Source organism: Crocodylus porosus, unplaced genomic scaffold (genome assembly GCF_001723895.1).
Source record: "Crocodylus porosus isolate Cpor-Errol unplaced genomic scaffold, CroPor_comp1, whole genome shotgun sequence".
Classification (NCBI taxonomy): domain Eukaryota; kingdom Metazoa; phylum Chordata; order Crocodylia; family Crocodylidae; genus Crocodylus; species Crocodylus porosus.
In genome coordinates, this window is record NW_017728943.1 from 9,181,032 (window position 1) to 9,208,028 (window position 26,997).

General features: G+C 46.9%; 2 protein-coding genes across 3 annotated transcripts in view; both read right to left on the reverse strand.

Moving 5' to 3' along the window:
- Positions 1-242: 242 nt before the first annotated feature.
- Positions 243-13,540, reverse strand: HSD3B1 (hydroxy-delta-5-steroid dehydrogenase, 3 beta- and steroid delta-isomerase 1). Its single transcript, XM_019548638.1, has 4 exons — positions 13,431-13,540; positions 12,934-13,156; positions 5,108-5,272; positions 243-1,201 (listed from the first exon to the last, which is right to left on the reverse strand). The coding sequence occupies exons 2-4, from the start codon at positions 13,085-13,087 to the stop codon at positions 387-389; spliced, it is 1,134 nt and encodes a 377-aa protein (XP_019404183.1). The 5' UTR covers positions 13,088-13,156; positions 13,431-13,540; the 3' UTR covers positions 243-386.
- Positions 13,541-16,953: 3,413 nt separating this feature from the next.
- Positions 16,954-26,997, reverse strand: part of HAO2 (hydroxyacid oxidase 2) — a 67,400-nt gene continuing 57,356 nt past the window's right edge. Inside the window, exon 8 of one of the 2 annotated variants that reach the window (XM_019548642.1) lies at positions 16,954-17,424. In XM_019548642.1, the coding sequence (XP_019404187.1) occupies positions 17,369-17,424 (56 nt within the window). In that variant the 3' untranslated portion in view covers positions 16,954-17,368. Of the gene's footprint in view, positions 17,425-24,857; positions 25,071-26,997 lie in introns of those variants that run through there. The other variant, XM_019548643.1, reaches the window with a different exon arrangement.

Below are 26,997 nucleotides of genomic sequence, written 5' to 3' on the forward strand. Positions count from 1 at the left end.
TCAAGTTAATTGCCAGTCATTCTAAGACCAAGCCTGTGTGATCTCCCTGGCCATTTACTGGCAGAGGGGCAGAAAAGTAGCTTGAACAGCTACATGTGTAAAAGGCTTCGTCACTCCTCTCTTGTTCTGGGTTTTGACTGATGAGTCCAGACTGTCTCAAATGAGATATCTGTTTACAGATAGACAGAGATGTGTGTGGATCATGCACTTTTACCCATATCAGCCTATATACCACAAACAAATGAAGTTTCATATTTTTTTATTTATTTAAGTTGTTCTTTGCAAAGATCTCACATTTTAATTCTTTGTCATTGTCTACTGAAACCCATTCAGCTCTTCTATTGCTGATGAGCCTGCTTATCTTGCAGAGTCTGCTTCTTTCATACTCAGGCGGTTTTATTTTTCAGGTACGCTCTCCTCTGTGGAATCAGTGAGGCGATCCACTGACTAGTGCGCTGCTTAGCCTCTTCCCATGTGTAGCGGGGTACATAGCCAAAATCCCTCTGTGCTTTCTTGTAGGAGAAGGTAAACTGTGTGTTCATCAGATTCACAAAGTGACGGTTGGTAGAGGGGATGTATCTGAAAAAGGGCCTGAACAAGAAACTCAAGCTCTCCAGTAGCAATGCAAAATAGTACAGCATTACCAGTGGCATGGGCAGCTGGGGCTCAATCCCAAAGCCCAGTTCCTTCGTCAGCTCATAATCTAGGTCTGCATAGCTCATGGGGGGAGTGTCATCTGAGATATAGTAAAATTGCCCTCTGATCTGCTTAGCTTTTTCTGGATCCTTCAGGGCTTTGGCGATTTGAATGTGAGCCCAGGCAATGTTTCCCACATATACAGGATTCACTAAAGCTTCTTTCCTGGAAGTACGCAGGTGGATATTTTTGTTCAAGAGGCTTTGATCCAGGTGATTCTGGAGAAATTGACTTCCTTCTCCAAAGATGTACATAGACCGTAGGGCGCACGTCAGCAGGATGCCACCTGCCTTTAGTGCCTGACCATCTGCCTCCAGGACATGTTTCTCTGCTTGTCTCTTTGTCTGGGCATACGGAGATGTTAGTGAAGTCTTATAGGCTGTTTCTTCATCACCATTGCAGATGGGATCACGTCTGCAGTTTGGGCCTGTCACTTCTATGGAGCTGGTATAAATGAAGTATTGGACGTTACTGTGGACACACGCCTCCAGCAGTAGCTGAGTACCTTCAAAAGAAGAAGGTGTTAAGGCAGCAATTTACTGGATTGGCTGACAGGTCCAGATCTTGGGTTGCACAGCTGGGGGAAAGTATGTTTGTCATTTTAAAATCACATATCTTGAAACAGGTATGCCAGATTCCTGACTAACCTCACTCTGGAGGCTACCAAAATCCCATCTCAAATTAGACAGTATGTTTAATCAAACTGTAGTTATTTTAATTTGAAAAGAGAGAGTCAGCACAGCTGCTTGAACATATGAATGAAAAAATATGAATAATTAAATAACACTTGTTATCTTGTTTTTTCAAACTGGGTGCATCTATATATGCTGTGCATGCAACACAATGAAGTCCAAATCCATTTGAGTTGGAGTGAACTGCTCCTGGGCTCAGTGTCTACATGTGTGCTCAGGACTGCAGCAATTTGAGCCAGGGTGGAGCAGCCCTGGGCTAGCAGGGGACATGGGGGGACAACCCTAGGCTCTGGGTAGCAGCATCAGGTGGTGGAGGGGCTGACAGGACCTAGGGGTCTGGCCCCCAGCTGGCTGGGCTGACCAGGCGCAATTTGCACCCAGTGATCACTGTCTACACATGTGGTTGATTGCACTTAATGACTCAGATGAAAAATAGTACTGTCCCTCATAGTACTACTTTACTGTGGAGCTAATGAGTTTACTGCACCCTAATAGTGGTGCATGCGTAGGTAGTGACATTTTACTATGTAGCTAATTAGTCAACTCCACAGTAAAGTGTACATGTATATGCACCTGCTGGGTGTGTCCTCATGAGTGTGTGTGTGTATTTTCCCATAGACAAATAGCAGTTGTACATAGATGTACTGCTGCTACTTGTCCCCAGGCAACACCCTGCTTGTGCATTGTGGTATGTGGCAAATTGTCCTGGGTGGGGTAGGGGAGGCTGGGGCCAGCAGGTTTACCTGGGGGCCTCTTGGGGCTGCAGCAGCAATGATCCTGGCTGGCAGCTGGACTGTGGCTCTGGCTGACCAGGCTCCAGTTTCAGGTGGCACACGCTATGTGTGCCGCCTGGCTTTTTTTTTGGACAATTTTTTTTTATGGGTACTGGGATTTCCTGATATCTAATTTTGGCTCTACACTACAAATATGCAGCATGGTGAACCCTTTCATGTGCACCATGTGCATTTTGTAGCACCTCAAAAGTCTTTGGGGTGCCACAACGTGCATGTTCGTGCTTGTGGGGATCCAGACACTGTATCTGACTTGTTCAGTGAAAGTTCAATTTGATCTTATAGCAATTTAATTGACTTCATGTTCACATTGCTATTGTAAGATCAAGTAAAATCTGACTTGGGTTGAAGCAAAGATGCTTAAGATAGTGCCTCATTTATTATCTGTCTCTTATATTGTGTACCAAAGACCCAGTTTCTTAGTCCATCCTTCACTGGGTATGTCTACATGTGTATTAATGCACATTTTCTATGCACATTAAATGTAGTACCTCCAATGTGAGGTACTAAATTAATGTGCATTAGGCTGCCCTAATACACAGTAGTGCATTTGCACAGGTTCTAAGTGACAATTCATGCACAGTAGACTATTTTACTGTGCATTAGTATAATGTCACTTTTTTATGTGACACTTTAGTGCACAGTAAAATAGTCTACTGTGCATTAAAGCACCGAAGTTCTGGTTGACGATCTGGAGTTATAATTAATAACACAGGAAACAAAACAGGGAAAAGCACAAACAAGCAAGTCTTTGCAATCTGTTAAGGAAGAAGGTGAAGATAGAAAAATATAAGCGAAGATAGAAAATGGGTTAATACTGTCCAAGAGAATATGGAGAATAAATACAACTGTGTCAATGGAAAAATAATAGTGATTAAATTTTGATTCACTAAATAAATGAGAAGTGGGGGGAATTACTGACTTTAACACGGCTGGTATGCTGAACTCCTTTTTCAGTCCTTAACAAGAAAACAAAAAGAGGCTTAGACAACTAGGAAATAATGAAAAAAACATGATTGTTAAACATCCAGGAATAAAGTCAGCATTAAAATGTAGATGTGTATATGGCAAATTGCAAAGGATGGAAGCCAGATTCCTGTAGAAAACTCTTAACTACCCATACTACCACTGAAGTTTCAAAAATTAGTAAGGTTTTGGAGGACTCGATACAATCAAATGAGACTGCAAGCTCCCATAAGGTGAAAATAGGAAAAAAATATCTTGGCAGTTAGCTTGTGTTCAGTATCAACTTGACTCCTGTAAAAATGAATATATAAAACTGTTATGATTTTGGATTTAAATAACATACTGTAAAAATATAAAAGGTAGATTACTCATCTTATTTCTTAGGGTAATAAGGTAAATATTTAATGGACCAGTCCTGCAAAGGACTACTACATGAGCAATCCTAATATGTCTGGTTTATTTTGAATAAGGACTGAATCAAGACCGAAGGACTTAATTCAAAGGACTTACTTGTATTTAACTTTTTAAGAGAGAAAAATAATAAAACTTGACATACACATCCCTGAAGAGTTTAATGCATTCTTACAACAGAGGAAATCATACTTCATTGGTGCATCTACACAAGGTGCTTAATGCTCAGAGACACATACAAACACACACAGATAGACACACAGACACAGACACAGACACAGACAATGCCCAGCAGGTAAGTGTGTGGAGGGGAAGGGGCAGGGGGAGAGGAAAGGGGGTGGGGGAGGCAGAATGAGGGAGGGAGTGGGGCAGGGACAGGGGTAGATGTTGGGGTGAATGGGGCCCTGGGGCCGGGGCAGGTCATGGGATGGAGCTGCAGACAGCTCGTCCAGAGGCACAGGGAGGCATGGCTCCCCACTGCTGCACACACCCCTGGTGGAGTCATGGGGTGCATGTACCCCCTGATTTGTGCATGTGGTGGAGGCAAGCTGCCTTCTGCAGGCTGGAGCCCTGCACCCTGCTACCCTTGCTCCTGGAGCTGCATGCTGACTGTGCTGCATGTCCCCTGCCTGCCTGGTGGTGGGAGGCACAACATGGCAGAGTTTCTCTATATGCAGCATGCAGGCTGCAGTTGCTCATGTGTGTCTATGTATGCATCCCCCACTCCTGCTGCAGCTACTTAGAGTCTGGGTCCGAGCTGCCCTGCGGTCCTCTGCACTGTCACCACTGCTCACTGGGCGGCCTGGAGGCAGTGGAGCAGAGCCCAGGATGGGCTCCAAAACTACATGTGTGATTAACGTGTTAAAAAATGAAGGCAAAAATTGATTAACACATTAATTCTGTTAATGTGTTAACTGTGATTAACTGACAGCCTTAAATTTCATTCATTTTAAATATAAATGCTTTCTCAAGACCTTAACCAAAGAGTACAGGCACAATGACTTAGCATATAACCTTGTACTGAAGCTATGGATTTCTAGAAACTATCTGTGTTCAGTGAAACTACAGTTGGGGTTTGAAGTGTAGTTTCAAGTGAGGAAAGTGGTGAGTTATGGTGGGGGCTTGGGGAAAGTCAGTCTCCTTTCCTTAAGAAAAGTATTGAAACTTTTCTCTGCCTGATGAAGGATATTTGTATCCAAAAGCTTACGAGGAATTTTTCCAACTATTTGAGTTGGTCTAATAAAAGATATCAGATTTACCCAAGGAATCTTGTATTGAAACACTGACATTCAGAGCAGACTTCTAGCCTCAGGGCCTGGCTCTGCCTTGCCCTGTCTCTCTCTGCTGGTGCAGAGTGAGTGTAGGATATAGAGAAATCAGAATGGCAATGCTTTGTGCACCCTTCTCACTTGTGTAAGTGATGGCACCAAGTGCAGTGTAGTCATATGAATCACATATTTAGTGAGGGCAAATGCTCCCTTCCCTATGTACGTGATCAACGTTATAGACACAAAGCTTGAAACATTACAGAAAATCCAGCCAGCAGCTCACCTGTAACATTGACTTCCCAGAGCAGCTGCTTTTCTACATGACCCAAGATATCAATGATGGAAGCTGTGTGGATGATCAGGGAAATGCCCTGGCAGGCGCGATGCAAGAAGGCAGCATCTCGGATGTCCCCCTCCAGGATTTTCACCTCAGCCTTACCCCTGTGCCCTGCCAAAACAACATGAAATGAAGAAAAGGACCCTTGTTGACATGTCTAAGAGAAGTGATAGAGTGGTGAAGGGTAGGACCCTGTGAGGGCTTAGGACTGCAGTTAGGAATCCCAACAGCCCAGACCTGAGTGGAGGCATTTTGGGGCAGGTAGAATAAAAGGCATTTTTACAGAAGCACTAATTGTCAAGTGATAATTACAGCTTTGTATAGATGGGTATGATTTGGTTACCGTGGGGAATGATTTTGCAGCAAAATGCAACATGACTTTTTTCTTTAAAAAAAAAATCTCCTCGTGCCAACAGGCTCCAGAAAATTGCCTACACATGGAATACAAATCAACCTTTATATTCATACTGGGGAAACTTAGAAACAAATATTGTGGTGATTTGCTAGCAACTTGAAGGTGTTAACGCAAAGGCTGGACAAACAATTATCATATGAGATTGTGTACACACAGCTGTGAAGAATCACATGGTTCTTGCCCAACAATCCTGCTTGTTATGCCAGCCCTCCCTCTGCTAGGGTGGTTCTCACATGTCTTCTGGTGCACTGCAGTTCCGTTTACAACACCTCATGCTACTCTTGGCCTGGAACCTCTTATTTTCCTAGCCTCTTGACACTGATTATTTGAGTCCTGACTTGCAGTATCATTGGCGACGTGTATGGGGAGCATGGGGGTGCATGTGCACCCCCTGAGATTTCCTGTGCCTGCCCTGAGACGCATCGCTGCCACCGCCACTGCGTAACCTGGCCACAGGCTGCTGCAGTGGGGGGAGTGGCATGCCTGGCACAGCAGGCACAGGCAGGTAAGTAAAGTTTCTTTGTTGCAGGGGAGAGATCAAGACCCCCACAGCGCAGGAGGAAGCAGGGTAGGGGTAGGGGCAAATCATTCACTCCAACCCCTGCCCCACTCCCTGCTGCACTGTGGGGGTTATCCCATGACCCAACTGGACTGGGGCCCCATTCACCATAAATGGAGCCCTGGCTGGGCCAGGTCATGAGGCAGTTGGAGCCCGGTGGCTCCTGTCACTGTGCACACTGCGGGGGAGCCAGGGGAGGGGCAGCACATTCCCCCAACCCCTTGGCTCCAAGACACCACAGCCCTGGATAAGCCTCTGGGGTCTGATTGCCCCGCGACATGGCCCAGTTAGGGCCTCATTCACAGTGAATGGAGCCCCAGCTGGGCCAGGTCATGGGACAAGCAGAGTTGAAGCATGGGGGAGCCAAGGGGGGCACATCTTTGCAAGGGGCAGGGGGGGCTGCAGCTGTGAGGTGAGCTGGGCTCTGCCTGCTCTATGCCTGGCTACAGCCTTTGAAAGTGGTGCAGCACAGCACAATGCGCCTTGCTGTGTGGCCCACCGAGTGGTGGGACACACTTGGCGATGCACCGCTTTCAAAGGCTGCAGCAAGGCACAGAGCAGACAGAGCCCAGCTCACCTTGCAGCTGCAGCCCACTCTTTTCTCGTGCAAAGATTGAGGGGGGAGGGCATGTGCCCCCCTTGGCTCCCTAATGCAATGCTGCAACTCTGCAAGAGCTGCTGGGGACAACTTAAACAGGGTGGGGCGAGGGTCTCCACAGGCTCCATCTTCTTCAGCCTAATGGCACAGCTGAGGCTGGCTCTGCTCCAGCTCTGGGCACCCCTGGGCAGTATGTGTCTGGGGCTAGACCGAGGCCAGTGCAGGGAGGCAGGCAGGGCCAGTGCAGGGCTGTGGGGCAGTGGACGCCAGCGCCGGGCAATAACCCCTGGCACAGGGGAAGAGGCAGCCTCATGGGTGCAGCAGACCCCGGCCCCAAGCCCAATCTCTGTCCGGTGCCGGCCCCAGCCTCACTCCCTCCCCCTGCCCTTGGCTCTTTCCTCCCTCCCCCTGCATGTGAGTGCATTCAGACCTCCCCCCCATTTTTTTTTCTCCCTCTGCCCCTGGCTCCCTGATTGGTGATCAGCCACTGGGGAACTCATCAGTTGCCCATGCCACTTGCTCTTTTTAAGGCTTTGGCCTCACACACCTGCTAATGTACTTTCCTCTGTCCTGGTCTGGAGCATTCCCATGGTTCTAGCACTGAGCTCCCCTCATTTCAGTCCAGTTCAGTCTAGTCATGGTTCCTGCACCTCTTCCAAATTCTCCTATGCTGCTGCATGTTGTTTCAGTCTTTTTCCATGTGACAGGTGTAACACTGATGTGAACAACAACAGCCCCCCACCCAGTCAGGGCCAACTCAGTTTATTTTTCTGACAACATGAGCTACAACTGAAATCCAGAGTGACACCTTAGGCTAGGGACAGACATTCAAAAAGCCTGAGCCTGAATTGATTCAGTCTTTTCAGGTTAGTCTAACCTGCAGAGTGAACCAGTTTGCAAGTGGATAGATGTTTTGCACATGGCTGAAGTGGCTCAAGCCTGAAGTGGCTCAAGCCAGAAGCTCCTAGAGGGGCAGCAGGAGCATGAAGCTCAGCTGGGCAAGGTGTGTGGGGTGTAAGGCAGGGTGACGGGTGTAGGGACTGCCACACACTCCCCCCATAGCATGCAGCCCCCACTGCCTGGCAGCAGCATCAGGTAGGGAGGTCAGGGCGCTTGTGCCTGGTGCAGGCACAGTTCTGGCCAGTGCTGCACAGGGGGAGGGAGTGGAGCCTGCCTTGTCCCCGTGGCTCTGCTCGCTGAACCTGAGCTTGCAGCTCCAGCCCTTGCAGCAGGGGATACCCCATACTAGAGCCAGCTGCTTCTCCCGCTCCCTGCTGTGCAGGTCCCCACACTCTTCAGGGAGTGGAGGGAGCCCTGCCCTGCCCCCTGCTTTCCTGCAGAGTCCAGCCCGGGGCTTCCCTGCTGCCACTGTGGAGCTGTAGGCATGGCATAGAGCTGTGGGGATGGAAGTGGCCAGGCAGGGTGTGTGGGGCTGCGCTCCTCATCCCCAGCACAGTGCTGGCTGCCTCTAGTGTGTCTCTGCTAGGGCCAGTCCCTGCTCCAGCTAGAGAGCAGAGGGGTGGAGTCAGCTCTGTGGCGGGAGCAGAGAGCCATGCCCAGCCCAGAGAGGATGCTGGGGCTTTTATCTTAAACCAGCAAGGGGCCTGGGACAGACATTTGCATAAACTGGTTTGAGCCAAATCAGTTAAGTCTTGATATGACATTCAACCAGGTTTATCTCAAACCTGTTTCAGGCATTTTGAAACTGGTTTATGTGCACTGCAGTTCTGTTCTGCTACAGGTTTAAACTAGTTTATGATCAGTTAAACCAGTTTATGTGTAATGCCTGTTGCTAGCCCTAGAATTTCTCCAGTGGCTATAGTACAGTCAAGGGTTTCAGGGTTTTCTTTAGTGAGAGTAAGATACATACCTGTTTACTATTCTTTTAACAGGAATGTATATTGCTTTAAGGAAGTCTTCTATTTGGATTCCCAATTACCTGTTCAACAGGTTAGAACTGAAGCTTTTACTAATTCAGAAATATTCTCATGCTACAGCTTTCTGGTGTCTCTTTCTGCTCTGACTGTTGGCGTATGACTTGAAATGAAATTCTAAGTTCCTGTTAGTTATAAAAATGTCAGTTATCTAGCAATAGTGAGTAGGACATTCACCCTCATTATTATTTAGAATATATTATTACCCAGGCTTACATTTTCAAAAGGCCTAATATCTGGTTTCTAGCATGTATGTGTGTACACATGGGCCCAAGCTTGACAGGCACAAAGCCTTGTGAAACTTTTGCAAAGAATCTGCAATTTGGGTTTGTTCTAATACATGTGCTACTGGCAGTATTTTCGCATACAACCAGCAACTGGTGTAGAATCCATGTCTTTGTAAAGTGTGTTTCTGGTCTGTGGTGAGAACGATGAGCTACTACAGTAACACAAGGGATATATATAAATCTGTGTTTTTAGGCATAAATTCTCATACTTTTTGTGTGCTTAAATCAGGCTACTGAAAAGGCTTGTGAAAGAGTTGAGCAAATGAAATTAGTTACTTTTGCAAATTCCAATTTTTTGTATGTGTATGTGAGAACTCTCCCTTGAAAACTGATCCACATAGTACAGTTGTTGCAGGATATACCGCTGCTATTTGCTTAGCTGTTTTAAGCCTACCTGGTGTCAAAGATTTTAAAATAGTTGTATATAATATGATAAAATGCAAGAAAGCCTGTCCAAAAGGCCCCTGGCAGTGGCATAAGCAGAATCGGTGTCCAGGGCAAACTCTGCAGGATAGCAGGGTGCACAGTTCTGAGAGGGGGGTACAGGTTCCAATGCAGGGAGCAGTTCCAAGGGAGGGGTAGGGGTGCAGCAGTCTTACTCATGCCAGGAATTCCTAAAGAGTTGCCTGCTGAGTTGCTGCTGCCATAACATGCCCTCCCCACCCCAGTTGTTGCTCTTAAGGCAACCATAGTAGCTGCTGCCTGTAGCAGTTTAGGAGTTCCTGGCATGGGTATGCTGCTAGGGCAGAGATTCTGAAGGGGAGGGGGTGATTCTGGCAACCCGTCTAACTTGGCATCCAGCATGAGTATCACGCTAGTGCACCCCTAGTTATGCCCATGATGTAAGATGTCCCATGAGTACAATGTAGACCTGCTGAACCTCATTCACACCAGTTTTCATCCTACTTGGTCTGTTCAGTGAGTTGCTCCTTATTTAACAAAATAAACTTACATATGCAGTCCTTGTTGTGCTAACAGAAAAGTGTGTGTTGAAACTGGGAAGAAGGGAGAGAAAATTGTCCCATCGCTCTTAGCACACACCAACTGCAGGTGCTTTCTCAGCCAGACAAAGGGTATTTATACCCGAAAGCTTGCTAAGAAGAATTTTTCCAACTATTTGAGTTGGTCTAATAAAAAATATCACATTTACCCAAAGAACCTTGTCTGATCTAGTTTAGGCATTCAGAGCAGAACAATAATATTTTATTTTCATTTGTAAGGAATCGAGTGACTTGTCATAGCATGATCTGCTTTATTATTAGGAAACTCAGTCATTTTTATTTTTTCTGTGTTTCTACTGGTCCTACTTCAGACATATTTTGATGATGTTCTGGGAATGATCTGGCTGTCTCTTGTTAGTACAGCTGTAGAGAAAAAAAATCTAACCTCAGCTCTAAACTGTGATTGTATTTTAAAAGTCTAATGCTGCAGTGGAATCTCCCAAACAAGTATTCTTCAACAGCAAAACAATTTTGCAATCTTTTGCAGCTGCCAAAATGTGAAACTATACTGTCAATCAGTAGAGGAAGTTAGATACTTATTTGAGAAGTATGCAGTATAATGTCAGGCAAATATGGTAGAAATGTTTCTATCAGTATTTATCAACATTATTGATATGTATCTTCTTTCCAAGAGGAACACCTAACACTAAAGTGGTCAGGGTGAGCCATGACCCTGAGGTGCTATGATGTAGCTTATTATATTAGTGTCTGATAAAAACATTTATTCAGGGAGACCATAGGCCTCAACCTGCAAGACTATTTTTTATTAGAACATGCTGGGACCTGAATCTTCCATAGACTATACCTCCAGGATGCAAACATGGGAGACAAAAAAATCTATTTTATTCAAATAAAATGTGACTTCAGGGTCCCAGCAAGAGGCCAGTGGTTATACAAATGCTAGTGTTTCCAATTTAAATTGCTACAAAGCAAGAAGCTGTTAAATGCAACAATGCCTTCATTTTCTGTTATAGAGCACATGCTGTCAAGGACACTGAGATCAAAAGAACTCAAGGACTTTAGACAAGAATGAGTTGCTGTACTCTGCACATGGCTATATCAGTGCTGCCTTCAAAAACCTGCCTTAAATCAAGACACATAAATGTGCCAGTGAAGTAACTGGAGTTACACTGGGGTAAGACTAATAGAGATAAAGAGGAATCTATCCCAATGGCTGTGCAGGAGCTGTAAACCCAGAGTAAGAACCCCTGAGTTAGAAATGGACTGGGAATGATACTAGATTGAAATATTTCTGTTTCTCCTGAGAGAGGTGCTTGTGGCACAGTCCCTAAATCCTGTATTTACAGACATGGGGTGCACAGGCTATTCTAAATGGTAAGATATGTTATTCACAGTTCTTCTATCAACCAAGGATTTCCTATATCATCAAGATTGGTTATCACAGCTGCTGCCGGAGTGTAGGGAACTTCAGGTGTATTTGAGGCTTTCTGGAAGGCCATTCACTTATCTCCCTTTCTGTTTGCAAGTCTAAAAATCGGGCGTGTGACCTGTTGCACACTCCAGTCTTTGGGCAGCTGGGCAAGGGGCATGCGGCTGTAAGGGGTTGAGGGGGTAAGAGAAAGTGTTCTGGATCTGTGGTATGTTTCTTGGGGGAGTTTAGGTAAAACTGGATAGAGCTTTGTGGACTAGCTAGGATTGAATTATGCAAACAAAACAGAACATCCCCCCTAAGAAAGCCCCAAACCAAAACACTCATTCCTCCCAGGGGAATTATACCCCAAATCTCCTAGTTAATACAGAGGAGCACATATAATATGCCATGCTGTGTTGTAGCATAAGTAGGGAAAAACACATATTGGTAAGGCTTAGTCCCACTTGTGGTTGCAACTTTTCCCTTGGAAGTAGAATAATAGAGGCTGCTGAATTCCAGGAGTAAAGAAACATTAAGTGAGCTGCCAGGGAACCTTGTAAAATCCTCAGTAAAATATTCAATGGAATTTAGTTGGAAAAAAACAAGTTCTGAAAATGTTCCTAAAACTTCATGCAATTAAACAGAGCACAGTAATCTGGTAGAACTCTATATATTGGCTTAAAATTTCTACATAAAAATCTGTTCTTTATTATATTGTATATCATTCTCTGTGTAAGTGCCTATATGGATAATTACTACTGAGAAGAAAATGGATGTGTGGTTAAGGAACTGGACTAAAGGTAACATTTTCCAATGTGTCTGTATAAGTTAGGAGCTGAAGTTTTATCAAAAGGCAACAGAACTTTTACTCCTAAGGACTAATTTCAATTTTCAAATGGGAATGGTTTTTTTAAAAAAATGTTATACTCAGTTCCTGGATCAGCCAACAGCTTCTTATGTGACAATGAACAAATCAGTCAATCAGGTTTCCCATCTAGGAATACTAGAACTCTCTTCCTGTAGACTGCAGGGACTCTCTTGTGATGTGCAGTCTGTACAGTGCATACTATGAAGTGATCCTGATTTCAGCCAAAGCTGCAGGGCACTACAGTAATAAAAATAATCAGTAATAACTGCCCTGGTGGATTTGCTTGATTTGCATAATCCCCTGCTATTCCAGTCTTGGACCCTGCCGCATAGCTCTTCCAATGACCCTCCACCCTGAACTACAGCACCTTTTCCTACTCCAGTGTGGGGGGAAGGGGGTGGTGGGGCTTTGTTCAGCTCAGTCTTAACCTAAAATTACTTACAAGTCTCAGTATAAACTGAAAGTTGATTTCTCTTCCACTAACAGTGATAACAAATTTTATAATGAAACTGACCTGGGGGCTTTAATCTAATGAAAACTAAGCTGATACCCTCCAATATACTAATGAATAGTCCTCTAGACCATATTGTCTTTGAGGTTTCATGATTAAAATGCGTCCCAGCTCCACAAAACTATTAAATGAGCAAGTGTTCCAAGAGTTTCCTCTGGAGAATGTATTGTAAAAATCCTTTTTCTACACAGACACATGCACATGCCATCCTAAGGACATTCACTTACTTGCAAAGTTCATGAGTGTCTCAGAGCTAAAGACTTTGTCTAGAAGTCGGATCTCAGCCAGTGCCTCCTCCTCCTCCAGCAGTAAATGGACAATTCTCTGGCCAAGAAATCCCCCTGCTCCCGTCACCAGACAGGTCATTCCAGCCAAAGACATTGCAAAAGCTTGCTCTTCAGTTGCAAACTGGCCAGCTCTAGAACATGGAGCAGATATTCTTTGCCCTGACTGAAAAGAAAAACAATCATCATTACCTTCAAAAAGCCTAAGAAAATCAGTCATCACACCAGAAAGAGATTGCAAAGGGAAAAGAATATAATTTCAATAACCAACCCAAATTCAACAACTTTAAAACTATGAATTATCTGATTATTAATATTCAGAAGTTGCCCATGCATTGTTACCATGCAAAAATCACTAAGGATTTAAGAATTAGATACTATAAACTGAACAAATTAAAATGAAAATGTTAAAAGAAATGTTGTTAGTAAATAAATCCTACAGTTTTCTGCCTCTGGCCTGGATTCCCACTTCCTTGGGTTTATAAGAAGGAACCAGACAGCTCTTAGTATTTATATGCTACACATCTGCCACCGTTCTTATCTTGCTTTCCCTCCCTTCCTCCCTCTTCAATTTATGATGAAACTAAGGCTCCCCCTACCCACTGCCGGCCCATCTGGAGAACTTCTTTGAAGCAAAAGATTTCTGAGTGCATATTTAAATGTAGCCCCTTTTTTCTAATTCTGATGCCAAAAAATAAATAAATGAATAAAAACAAAGCAAGACAAAACCTTGTGTAATTCTGCTGCAACCAGTACTGTGTGTCAAAGGTCTGACCATTTCCCACCATCTTAATCTCTGGAGGGAATAGGGCAGGGTCCAAAAGTGTCTATCTGTTGGCTTCATATTTCCTTTCAGGCTCTTCTCAGGACTAACAGCATTAATTATTCTTCAGGCGACCATACCCTGCTGATATTAGCTATGTTCCGTATGATACACTTCGTATGTATCCCTTATCTGTGACTCTGTCAGTATTCATGTTCATCAGTTTGAGAGCTGTTTGTGTCAGTTTTAGCTGTGTTGAGGTAAACCTGCTTAAACACCAAAAGCCAAATTAACCTTGTTTTGCTTCATAACATCAGAAAAAGTAAACTGTTGCCTATGAAAGCTTATGCCTCTCTGAACTAGTTAGTCTCTAAGGTGCCACCCTGCCCTGCCTTGTTGTGTGTCTTCGCTGTCCCTCCCTTCCAAAATTATAAAGTTTGTAAGGGTACAAAGGCTATAAGAGAAAAATAGGCAAAGGTTGCCAAGGGGTCAGCAGCTATGATGATCCCCGCCATGGTTGGCAGTGGAGAGACCCTCAGATCCAGAGTGAAAGTAGAGGCTGGGGAGGACTCCAAATAGGAATCATTCCTGGGATGGCATTGCAGTCTGTTGTCAACTCTCAGAAAGCAAAGCATCTATAACTACAAGTCCTTACAGTGGGTTCAAACTGAGATCTATTAACCACTGTTTCTGCAAAGAGCTGAAATAGCCGAAGTGCCTGTGGGTAAAAGTCCCTATAATCAGATGGATTAATTAACAGGCCCACAAGATCTAGGCTTAGAGCCCCCTGAAAGAGAAGGCCCCCACCCATTCTGGAAACTCCTTTGGCTGCTATTTTTCTGTAAGCTCAGCTGAATCACAACAGACAGCACCAGTGGTATCATGTTGGCTCCTGGAGAAACTGTGCCATCATGGTCATAAAAAGAGGGATGCAAGGCCATCCTAACCCCACAGAGAGTGCTCATATTGGCAGTGTTCTAATGGAGGTGGTGGTCAGTATAGTTATTTTTGGGACCTCTGCTTTTGAGTCAAGGGCCCTAAGAATCCTTAATCTATCCTTGTTCAGGTTGAGCATTGTTATCTATTATTTCCTAAAAGAACCAAAATCTCTGAGTCTCTGCTTGGGTAGAGTAGGGGCTAAAAGAGTTGGGTTGCATAAGCAATGGTAGTATGCATCAGAAAGACAACAGGAGAGACAATGACGCTACCAATGCCTTGGATTATTGGCAATGACTTAGGCCAGCCTCCACCTGCTATACCTCCTCTGCCCATGCCTCACAGAACAGCTCTCCCTGGTCCTGGCAGATGTTATGTAGGACACAGGCTGTGACAATGACCCAGGGGGAATTATAATTTCCTATCAGAAGCTGATGCAAGATTTTTCTGCTGTGCAATGTGAATGATTTATTCAGGGGGAAAAAAAAACTTAACTTCATAAGCTGTCAAGCCTGTTACCTTCTGAATGACTTCAAACAAACAACACACCTTTCCCCCCTTTAAGATACCGTACTTACATACAGCTAACTTACATACCAGATCTCACAGGTTCATTAAGGATCAGTACCTGGATGTGAAACATCCAGTGAACACCTATGTGCTTTCAGAAGAATTGCTACTTATATATTTCCCCGCCTTAAGGCACTGCCAAGACAGATGTCCTGCTTGGTATTATGAGATGCTCTACAACTACAGAAGCTAACTTGTAAGTGAGGCACGAAGCCTCATTTCAGTTCTTGTCAACTTAAAAAATCATAAAGACAGCAGTGTCAAGTCTACAGTAGGTGTGCATTCTGACCATTTATATGTCTCTAGCAGTTGCTGTGGGAGATGGAGCTCCTCTTCACTTCTTGGCTCAAACTATTGAGTAGTGCTGGAATGCTCTGCTCACCTCATCTGCACTGAATAGTCAAAACTTGTACTGAGGAACTTATTTACAGCTCATTTCATGCTTGTGATGCAGCTGAGAACACTTCTGACCCTGAGCTGCAATAACAACCTTTCAAAGTTCAAAATTAGATTTGCTTACAAAGGCCTTGGTAACAATACCACTCAGAGAACATAACATAGAATGAGAAGGTCTTTTAACAGTGCTGATGTATTGCCATTTTTAACAAGGACCTCTTTCACTTTACTCAGTCAAGAACCTAAGCCTCTGGTGTTTTTCACCTAAAAGTATCTCTTCCACCCATGTGTGTGTCAGTTGAAGTACACATATTGTTTGCCTGTGAATTTAAATTTGTGAATGTTAATCCCAAATGCTCTGAAAGTTGGGATGCTAGGTTTCAAGTATTTGGAATGCTATTTTGGGATGCTAGGCTCCAAGTAAATAGGGATAGTGCTTGCATTAATTATTGTTAAACAACATGCTTCCTTTAAAAACATGGAGTATATGTCACTGGCTTTAGTGTTGTCCTCTTGATTGTCACACAGCAGTATGAAATAGGCAGGCTCTGTAGACTGGCAGAACTGCAGCTTTTGATTAAGAACTAGAAATGTAACTGACAATTTCGTGGGGCCATCTATAATTATATCAACTTAGGATATTGCCCAAGATATTACCCAGGATCTACTAACAAGGGGTCGAAAATATTCAGCTGGGCCCAGAATGCAAACTCTACAAGCCCCATCAGCCAATACTGCAGATACCTCTTCCATCATTCACAGAAAATATCTACGTTAGCCTATATCACCTTCTTCTTATACCCTTATCCTGGTGACTACAGCCTTCTTCTTACCTCCTCCAAAGTGCCCCCTTTCTGCTCCCCTTTTCCAAGGACCACAAGGAGTTATGCCAACAATAGTAGGAGAAGGAAGGACAAACCCTCATTGTTTGACTTTTCCTCTGCTGCAAGGATTTGAGGAACGTTTTTTTACGCATCTTGTGACTTCTGGCTTAGGTCAGGAAGCTTCTGTCACAGAAGGCCTTAGTATACATGGATTATGTCATGCCCTGCTAGTCCTGCATTATATATCTGCTGCTCCACAAACACTGTTAATTTTTAAACTGTAATGATTACTCAGTATTCAGGTGAAAACATCTTCAGACAGTAGTTTGGCTGAAGCTAGGAGAACAAGCTTTCTTCAACCTCTGACCATCCTAGGCCTTTGAATGCTGAAAGTTGTGAGAAGAGCAAGGGATGGATCAGCCTGGAAAGGCCCTGCTTACATGCTGTTCCTGTTACCATCCATTTTCTGGAGAATGAAAAAATAAGTAGTGACCATCTATTACTGGGTACTCTGCTGGGCTGAAGGGCAAGAGTTTCCTGAACAGTCTGAGATACTTAATCAGCCCTGAAAGCTTTGTTTTGATGGTAATTTTGGCCACTTGATTCTAAGTGCTGAGGCTATGGACTCATGAACTCAGTTACATTCTCTGACTTGCTACTTGCCTCTAGCTGCAGTTAGTTTGAAGGGCATGTTAGAGTGAACAAGTGTTTTGTGAAGGTTTTTGCTTTGCTTTCTCCTCATGTGGCTGCTGGAAAGAGTGGCAAAAGCAGTACAGAGAGGTAGGGGACATCCAGCTTCTTTTGAATGAATACCCTTTCCAATTTCTTCTTCACATCAGCAGTTCCCTGCATATTTTATAGCTGCAAGAGTATTATTTCTCATGGAGAATCAGGCTGAAGGGAATTCTCCCTGGGTCAGCAACAGCAGGACAGTGTACTGGGGGCCTGTATGGAGGGTTCGATTTGCAGAAATTAGTAAACAAACAACAAAAAGTCATTACTGATTTTACCTTTTACTAGATTGCTTGTATGTCCTCTTTCTACAAAGGTTTGCCTGGACTATTTAGACTCTAACATTTTCTGCTTTATTTTTGTATGACATCTTGAGCAGTGGATGCCCATCTACTGAGTGAGGTCTCTCTATTTTTCTATTATTGTTGTTTCTTTACTATAGTTGGCATATTCGCAAATTTTATGTGGATGGTGAGAAAAGCCATGATGGGTGCCATCTTTTTTTAATGGGAGTTTAACAGATGTAAAAGGCTTTCAGTAATCTTATCCTATTTAGAACTTAAGGTGTCTGAGATACATGTGTCTCCACTGATACTTCAAAGTCCTTCACTCAGGGCCTTTCTCTGTGCTCCAGTGATAACAAACCTTGACAGAGACTTGCAACCACACAGATAAAGCTCAGGAATTACAGCAAAATACGGATTTTGATAGATTTCAAGGATGTTCCCCTCCAGACAATAATACATCATGCTGATAACTCTGTGAGGACATCTCTGCAGTAGCTATTTGTCTCCTGTTTCCTGGACATTGTGACAGGAATATAGACTACGTTTCTTGAAAAAAAAAAAAAAAGAGCCAGGCACCTGACTTTAACACTTCTAACAGAGTTCTACAAGTTTTTAAAGTCATTATTGTTAGTCCAGAAATCTACAAGGCGTTCATGAATCCAAACGTGAAACAGCTGTAGGCACACTGGGTGGGCAAGGGCAGGCCCCAAGGCCTCTAGAGAACTCAAGGTGCTGTGAGCAGGACCAGAAGGCAAATTCAGTCCTAATAAAGGCAGAGCTCCTGGGGACAGAAAGTTAAGAGTTTGGAGCTGCCCCACTGCAGTGTAGTGGATTTGTTTCCTCTTTACTCTTTTCCTGAGACCACTCTCTCCTCTAATCTTGTGTCCCTAGTAGATACAGGAAAAGTTGGGAACTGAGACAGGAGCAGTTGGGGAGGTGGTAGCTCTCTGCTGTAAGGAAGTGGGCTGCTGCTAATAGAGCTGGGGAATGACTGTAACCAAATCACTTTTTAAACACTGTCTTAGAAGCAAGCTAATATTGCTGCACCTTTGCCAGACAACAGCAGATTTTGATGCCTTTCAGGTCAGGTTCCAGGTGGAGAATAAATCCATGACATGGACACATGCTATTTCCTAGTGGAATTGGTTTGTTCATAAAAAGTACCCAAGCCCTATTTCCTTGAACTGGGTTGTCAGAGATCGCATACTGGTAAAACCATTGTGCGAAAACCTCAGCTAAGACATCATGGGGTCCATCCAGGCTGTTTCCTTTAGACCAGAGGCAGGCAATTATTTTGGGCAGAGGACTGCTTACTGAGTTTTGGCCAGCCATCGAGGGCCGCATGACAGGCAGCCCAGGGCAGATAAATATTAATTTTCTAAATTTTTTAGGGGCCCTGCTGGCTGGATAGAATGGCTTGGCAGGCCGTTTCCGGCCCCTGGGCCGCATTTTGCCCACCACTGCTTTAGACTCTGCTGACATCATACAGCTTCACATACAGTCCCTTGTCAGCAGGTACTGACAGAGGTCTGAGTTATCATGAATCAGGAACTTCTTACATTAGGCCTTGGTCAGTCTATAATTATCTCTTTATCCACCACTCTCCTTTTCCCCCTCTACTTTCTTTCTCTTTACACCTGATGGAAAAAGCTGCTTAGCAAGAATTCCAGGGCGTCCCAGGGTAGTTTAGTCTTTAAATCTCCTCTTACGGAGCTGTTCTGGAACCCAAAGGTAGCTTTGAGGTTTAACAGAGTTGCTAGCTTTCATGGCTTTTTCTCAGGTGATGGGATTGCTAGCACTGTGGAAAGTTTGCAGGCAATAGAATTCCAACCAAGCTTGGCCGAGTCCCTTCTTCCAAAATGGTGCCTGCCCTATTTATTGAGTTATGGAGCAGGCAGAGTCCTCCCTTGCCCCACCTCAAGGAGGGCCTACTCTTTATAGGCCTTCTTATTTCAAGCAAAAGTTATACTCCTTTGTGTTACTTAGACTTACCTACAAGCAGGGACAGACCCAGGATTTGGCAAATGAGGGTGCAGGACCCCTGCTCCCAGTCTCCTCCACATATTGGTGCATACAGAATGAAATGTGAGAGCCTCTTCAAAATGTTTAAGTTCCCAAAGCAGGTAAGAATTCCCCATCCCTTCCTCTCTCCTTCCCCTGCTTCTCTGCCTGCCATTGCTGCTTTCCTCACTGTCCTGGGAGCAGGAGAAGCTTCAAAGCCACTCCTCACCACTCCAGCCGGTGGCCTGGGCTCAGCAACAGTGATAGCAACAGAGATGGGCAGGGGGTTGGGTTCCCCCTCTCTGCCTGGCCCCAAGAGCAGGTGCAAGAGGGACAATCCTTCCCACCCATTGCCCGCCACTGCCACTGTTACTGTTCCCAGCTGAACCCTGCCCCCATATAGCCTGGCTGGAGGGGGAGGGGGTGGAGAGGGGAAGGAGAAGGGACTAAAGCCCGCAGAAGTTCCTGTGGTAGAGTCCAATCCAAAAGGGGCATGCATCCACCCACTGCACCCGCTATGGGTCCACCTCTTCCCATAGATTCCAATAGAAATATACATGTGCCAAAAAGTACCATGTTTACACAAATCCAAGATTAGTTCTTTTTCTCCTCATCCAGCATGAGGGAAAAAGCCCCTGGTCCTGGATTTGAGTACAAAGTGGAGGGAGGGTGGTGGTGGCAGGTGGCTGCTGTGGCTCTGACTTCAGCCCTGAGCCTGCCCCCCCAACCCTCAGCCTCTGCCCCCTCCCTTACTTCTTACTCTAAGATGCGGGTTTGGCTCTGGCTCCATTCCTTCCTGGGGCCCAGAGCACAGAGAAACTCTCTCCTTTGCCTGGCCAGTCAGCAACAGTGGCAGCTCCAACCCCCAGGATGCTGCTGCATATCTGGGCATGGGCCATATTTCCATGTGCTCCATGCCTGGGAGGGAATGGAGTTGGATCTGCATCTGACAATAATGGTGGGGGGAAGAGGCGGTAGAAACCAGTGAGGGGCATAGGGTGCAGAAGGCAGAGGCTGCAGACAGCAGGCATGGGGGCAGAGGTGATGGGGCAGATGCTGGGGGTGCAGGCACAAGTGGGGTAGGCAACAGGGGGAAGAAGTGACCAGTGGGGCAGAGGGCAAGGGAGCCATCTGCCCCGCCCCAGCTTCCTGCTTTTGTTTCACTGCTTTCCATGCTGCAGCTGTAAGGACATGAATTTAAAACAGTGTCTCCCAACCTCGGGGCACGACCCAACTCAGGGCTGTAGGGGGTCTGCCACTCGCTCTGCTCCTCCTGCCTGTGGGGGGTTCTCCTGCTGCATGGTCTGCATGACTCTTGCCCCCCATGATCCCAGCCCAGCCTGGGCGCGACTGGCACCACCGGGCATAAGTGAGTCCGTGGCAGGGGTTGCAATCTGGATTTAGGGTTGAAGCAAAAAAAGGTTGGGAGCCACTGATTTAAGACGACCCTCCGATAATTAGATTCTATACATAGAATCATACAGAAGTAAGACCCCATAGATCACGTAGTGGAACCCCCTGCCTGAGGCAGCATCATCCCTATCCAAACCACCCTGTACAATCAATCATCGAACCTCTTAGTAAATTGACTACTAATCCTGACACAACACAAGACATAGCAATTTAACCTGCCACAGGAAAAGCAGGGTGACCAAGGTCCACAGCAGCCAGTGTCCTGTTTCAGTGAAAGGTTGTTAATATATGCTCAAGAGATCCCAGGTAGAGGGCCGCGCCTGCTGCTTGAGAGGAAGACAAAGCCCCCCACAGTCTGTACCAGTCTGACTATGGGGTAAAATTCCTTTCTGAGCCCAAATATGGCAATTGGTTTGACTCTGAGTGGAAGGCCAAGACCCTCTAGCCAGGAACCTCTGAGTTTAAGTCCCAGCAGGAGTACTGAAATACCCTAGTCAACATCCCCAGCTTTGGCTGCAGCCAATACCCAGTGCCTCTGAAGATAGCTAAAAAACCCTCCCCTGACACATGGCAGAAAGGGTCGGGGGGAGGGGGGGTTTGAACAGAATTCCATGTCCCCCCCCAGCCCAATGGGGCAACCAGCAAAGCCCAGAAGCATGGGAAATGCCCGTAATACAATATAGCCATAGCCATGCTTCTATCATCCTTGACCAGTGGCTGTCCAAGCTGTTCTTAAACACCTCCAGTCAGGGCCAGAGTAACGCATAGGGAAACTAGGCACATGCCTAGGGCCCTGAGCTGTGGGGGCTCCAGTCCTTCCCTCAGCAGTGGCAGTGCAAATGGTCCCATCTGCCTCCCTTCCCTTCCCTCCCCCTGCCCTCCCCTCCCCTCTCCTCCCTTCCCCTCTGCTGGTCTCACTGCTACGGCAGCTGCTTCCTAGCAGTGGCTCCAAGCCCTGCTCCCTGCAGGTGGCAGCACTGGGGAGGGGGTCTCAACTTGCCTGAGACCCACATTGTTTGCCTAAGGCCCACTAAAGGGTTAATCCAGCCCTGCCTCCAGTAATGGAGAGTTCACAGCTTCCCTCAGCCGTCTTCCACTGCCTCATTGTTCTAATAGTGTCTGGCTCTCTACCTGGGATCTCTTGAGTGTTTATTAACAGCCTTTTACACAACTAGGATATCGGCTGCTGTGGTCCTCCTACTCCCTTTAGAAGCTCCCAGCCCTCCAGAATGTTTTTATCCTTCTCTCTATCTTCCCATGAAATCATGCCTATCAACTTCTTGAGCTGGGTGAAATCTACCTTTTTGAAATCTAACTTAATTTTTTACTGCCCCCACGGTTTTACCATCTCAGGATTGGGAAATCATACAATGATCTCTTCCTCCCAAGTTGCCCATCATCTTCACATCTTCCACATGTTCTTCCTTTTTAATCAGGACAAAATCTAAAATAGATTATTCCCTAGTTGTATCCTCAAACTTCTAGAATGCAAAGTTATCCTCCATAAAAGTTGGAAAGTTGCTCAACATTTTATGTTTGGTTGTTCTGTTCTTCCACCAGATATGCAGAAAACTAAAGTCTCCCATCAGTTCCATTCCATACTTTTTGGATATTTTTGTCAATTTCTTGAAGAAAGCCTCATACATCTCTTATTCCTGATTTGGTGGTCTATAATAAATCCCTATCATTTTATTGGGTTCATCTTCACCCTAAAGCTTTCTGCTCTGCTCTTTTCTTTTTCCTGAACCAGGGAACAAGTGTATGTGTTTTTGAGATACAAGGTGACACTACCACCTTTTCTCCCAAACTTATCCTTCCAAAACAAAGTATAGCCCTTCATGTTGACATTCCAGTCATAAAATCTCCAGCCATAAAAGTGGGCTCTGCAAAAATCAATCAGATCATAATCCTTTTCACAAGCTGAAATTTCCAGCTCCTATTTTTTATTCCCTATACTTCTGTCATTGTATAGATATCAGGTGCACATCGATGGCAGGCAGAAGAACCGCGTCCTGGACTCCAGCCTCACGATCCAGGGCCAGGTTATGAGGCACCTGCGCGACGGTGAGGCCTACTGCCACCTGGGGACGCCCACCGGCCACCGGGCCAAGCAGATGCTGGAGGAAACCATCAATGGGATCGTGCAGGAGGCCCACAAGCTGCACTCATCCCTGCTGGTCCCCTGGCAGAAGGTTGACACAGTGAACACCTTCCTCATCCCCCGTGTCGTGTTCGTCCTGAGAGGCTTGGCGGTCCCCAAGACCCCAAGCCGGCAGCTGCTCAAGAAGTGGCTGCACCTGCCGCTATGGGCCAGCAATGAGGTCCTGCACATCCCCTACCAGCAGGGAGGCACCAACGTCCCCCGCATGGGAGACCTCTGCAACCACGGTGGTCACCCATGCCTTCTGCCTCCTGACCTGCCCGGACACAACAGTAAGTATCATCACCACCAGCACCCTCGAGGAGACTGCCCACAAGAGGATCACAAGGCAGCCGACTGGACGAGACTTGGCCACCTTCCTCAGTGGCTCGCTGGAGGTGAGTTCAGCTGAGACGGTGGGGACTTTGCCTCACTGTGGAGCTGAGCCCGCAATGCCACATGCCACCTCGGGAAACACATCGGCTGTGCCTGCACCTGGACCGAGGAGCACCGGGAGCTGGGAGTCTCCCTGCAACCAGCCCCACACGCCGACTGCATCACCGTGATACCCTGCACAAGGACTTTCCTGGAGAGGTTCCTGAAGGACGCCATCCGAAACAAGTACAACAGTGACCTGAGGGCCAAACCTGACCACGGCAAGGTCTTCAACGTCACCTAAAAGTGGGATGCTAGCAACTACTTCATGCCCAATGGGAGGTTCATGCACTTCGTGGACTGGAGTTTCCTCCACTGAGCCCGCCTCAACTGCTTGCCTCTGAACGGGGCTGTGTGCTTCGGCCACCGGGACAAGACATGCCGATGGTGCATCTATACGGCAGAGACCCTCCACCACGTGCTGTGCATCTGCAAGCTGCACACCAGAGCCTGGCAGCTTCACCACAACACTGTCCAGGATTGCCTGGTGAGTGCCATCCCGGCCGCGGCAGGGGAGATCTCCCTGAACCACACTGTCCCGGGCTGTGAGAGCCAGATGCAACCTGACATAGTCATCACCAATGAAGAAGCCAAGAAGGTCGCGATCGTGGACATCAGCATCCCATTCAGGAACCAGTGCCAAACCATCATCGATGCCCGGGCTCACAAGCGGGAGAAGTACGCCCCGCTGGCCAACACCCTGAGGGGCCCTGGCTATGACATGATGGTCAACAAGCTCATCGTGAGAACGCTCAGAGCCTGGGACCCCAGCAACAAAAGCGTCTTGCATGCCTGCTGCATCTCGTGTCACTACGCCAAGCTGATGTGCTGCCGCAAGGTGTCCGACACCACCCGTTGGACCTGCGACATCTACATGGAACACATCATGGGCCACTGCCAGTACTCTGACCCCACCAGATGAGCTGCTGCCGGACCGGGAGGGGACAGCCTGAACCGCGCCCCCCCATGCCAGACGGACCTTCTCTTCACTCCGAGAGGATTCTTTGACCACAGGTGACCCCGCTTCACCCGAAGAAGACCCCCGCGATGAGACTCTATATGGACTGAGGCACTTCCTTCGAACCACTTCCTCCACCATTGTGGACCATTGTAACGGGTTTGTGTGTATCTATCTCCTTTCTCTCTCAGCTTTGTGAAGCCTCTCCCTTCCCTTCCCCCTTCCCTCCATTCCCCATCCCTGGGCTTAGCTGGCTAACATTGTATCTCCTGTAGCCTAGTTGCGTTCCCCTCCTCACCCCCATCCCCCTCTTGTTAGTCCCTTGCTCGGGCGATCTGTATTTCCCTATCAGCTTTGTCATCTTTTTTTCTGGATTCCCAATCCTAAACATTTACTAATAAAAGTCAATCTGCATTTTGATCTTCTTGCTTCCCCTTTGTACCACTTGTTGCTGTCTTGTGGCTCCTTAGGCCTTTATCAAAGTTGATCTGCCTCTTTTTGGTCCTTTCCCATCTGGATTGTTTTTCTCTGTTGCTGGAGGATTTTGATCACCATCGCCTGTGGAACCTAGTTTAAAACTGTCCTTATTAGGTTGGCCAAATGATGCCCAAAGATGGTCTTTCCATAGTTTCATAGTAGCTAGGGTCAGGAGGGACCTGAACAGGTCATCTAGCCTGACCCCCTGCCACAGGCAGGAATGAATGCTGGTTCATAAGACCCCAGACAGGTGAACATCCAACCTCCTCTTGAATTTGTCCAAGGTAGGGGCAAGGACCACTTCCCTGGGAAGTTGGTTCCAGATTTTGGCCACCCAAACTGTAAAAAATTGCCTTCTGATCTCTAACCTAAACCTATTCTCCATCAGCTTATTACCATTGTTCCTCGTCACCCCAGGTGGTGCTGGGGAGAAAAGGGCTTTACCTATTTGCTGTTGGTCTCCCCTGATGAGTTGTAGGCAGCCACCAGGTCCCCCCTCAGCCTCCTCTTGCTGAGGCTGAACAGGTTCAGGTCCCTCAGTCTTTCCTCTTAGGGGCTGTCCTTCTGCCCTCTCACCAAGTGGGTGGCCCTCCTCTGAACCCTCTCCAGGCTGGCCACATCCATCCATCCAGGTGGTACTCCAACTGCAGCCTGATCAAAGTTGCATAGAGGGGGAGTATCTCCTCTCTGGACTGGCTTGAGATGTATCTTTGGATGCAGGACAAGGTATGGCTGGCACTGTTGGCTGCAGTCTGGCATTGGCAGCTCATGTTCATCTTGGAGTCAATAATGACTCCAAGATCCCATTCCGCCTCTGTGCTTTCAAGGAGGGAACTCCCCAGCTTGTATGTATGCTGTGGATTCCTTTTCCCAAGGTGGAGCACCCTGCATTTGTCTATGTTGAACCCCATCCTATTCTCATCTGCCCACTTTTGTAGCCTGTCTAAATCTATTTGCAGTCTCTCTCTCCCTTTAAGTGTGTCCACCTTGCCCCACCTCTTAGTGTCATCAGCAAACTTGGACAGCGTGCTTTCCACCCCCTTGTCCGAGTCGCTGATGAAGATGTTTGTCACGGAGCGGGCCCTAGGAGCGGCCGTGATCTCCCTAGTGCCCTCTACTGTGCCAAGTTAACTGTTTAGCACCCTCAGTCTCGCCCGCCATGTCTTGGTGTTATATATCTTTTAAGGGAGGATGCCTTACTGTTCCCTATGACACAGTGCTCTGTTCATCCTGGCCCCTATCCTATGAGGGGTGACCTGGTGCGCCCCAGCCTTATGGGCTACGCGTGCATCCAACCTCCCTTTTAGCATGCCCCAAGTTTCGCAGATGTACCGGATGTTGACCGATCAGTTTACTCTCTGCGCCCTGACTGGCGCTCTTGGGCTTGCCACGCAACTGGTGCCTCCCGCAGGCGCTCTGGCCTTGTCACTCAACAGGCGTCCTGGCTAAAGCCCCTGGGCTTGTCAGGCAACCAGCGCCCTTACTGGTGCTCCCGAGCTTGTCACGCAACTTGCGCCCTTTTACCAGTTCCCCTGTATTTGCTAGCCCACTCAGGCCTGCTCACTATGCTTGCTCCTTTAAGTTTCTTGCTAAGCCCGCCTCTCTGGGCTTGTCTGTACACTCACCCTGCTGGGCTTCTCAATAAGTTTGGCCCTGCTGGGGCTTCTCCCAGATAGGTAGTTCCCCACTAGGGTCTGTCTCACCATGGTCACCGCGGGTCCCCCTGTAGGGTTTGTCTCTGCGCTCCCCACGTTTTTGCCCTGACTGAGCTTCTCCGCGGTCACCGCGTGCTTCCCCACAGGTGCTACCCTGCTGGGGTTTTGTCACCCGCCTCCCACAGTAAGTTCCCCTCACTGGGGTCTCGTGCCCCCTCTGGGGCCTGTCCTGCGCTTCTCGCGCTACTCGCCCTCTCTGGGGACTGTCCCGCGCTTCTCGCGCTTTCCTGCCCACACTGGGGCCTTCTCACAATGGGGCTCAGGCGGCCTCCGTCTTATCTGGCCCCAGACCCCTTTCCCGGGTCCTATGCCCTACTGGGCAAAATACCACCCTCATGGGCTGGGGTCTCAACACCCCAC

Coding starts and splice junctions, on each gene's coding strand:
- HSD3B1 (XM_019548638.1), bottom strand. CDS start 13,087: ATGTCTTTGGCTGGAATGACCTGTCTGGTGACGGGAGCAGGGGGATTT. Junction 5,273..12,933: donor GACACTCATGAACTTTGCAA/GTAAGTGAATGT, acceptor TTGTTTTGGCAG/GGCACAGGGGTAAGGCTGAG. Junction 1,202..5,107: donor CTGGGAAGTCAATGTTACAG/GTGAGCTGCTGG, acceptor CTTCTTTTGAAG/GTACTCAGCTACTGCTGGAG.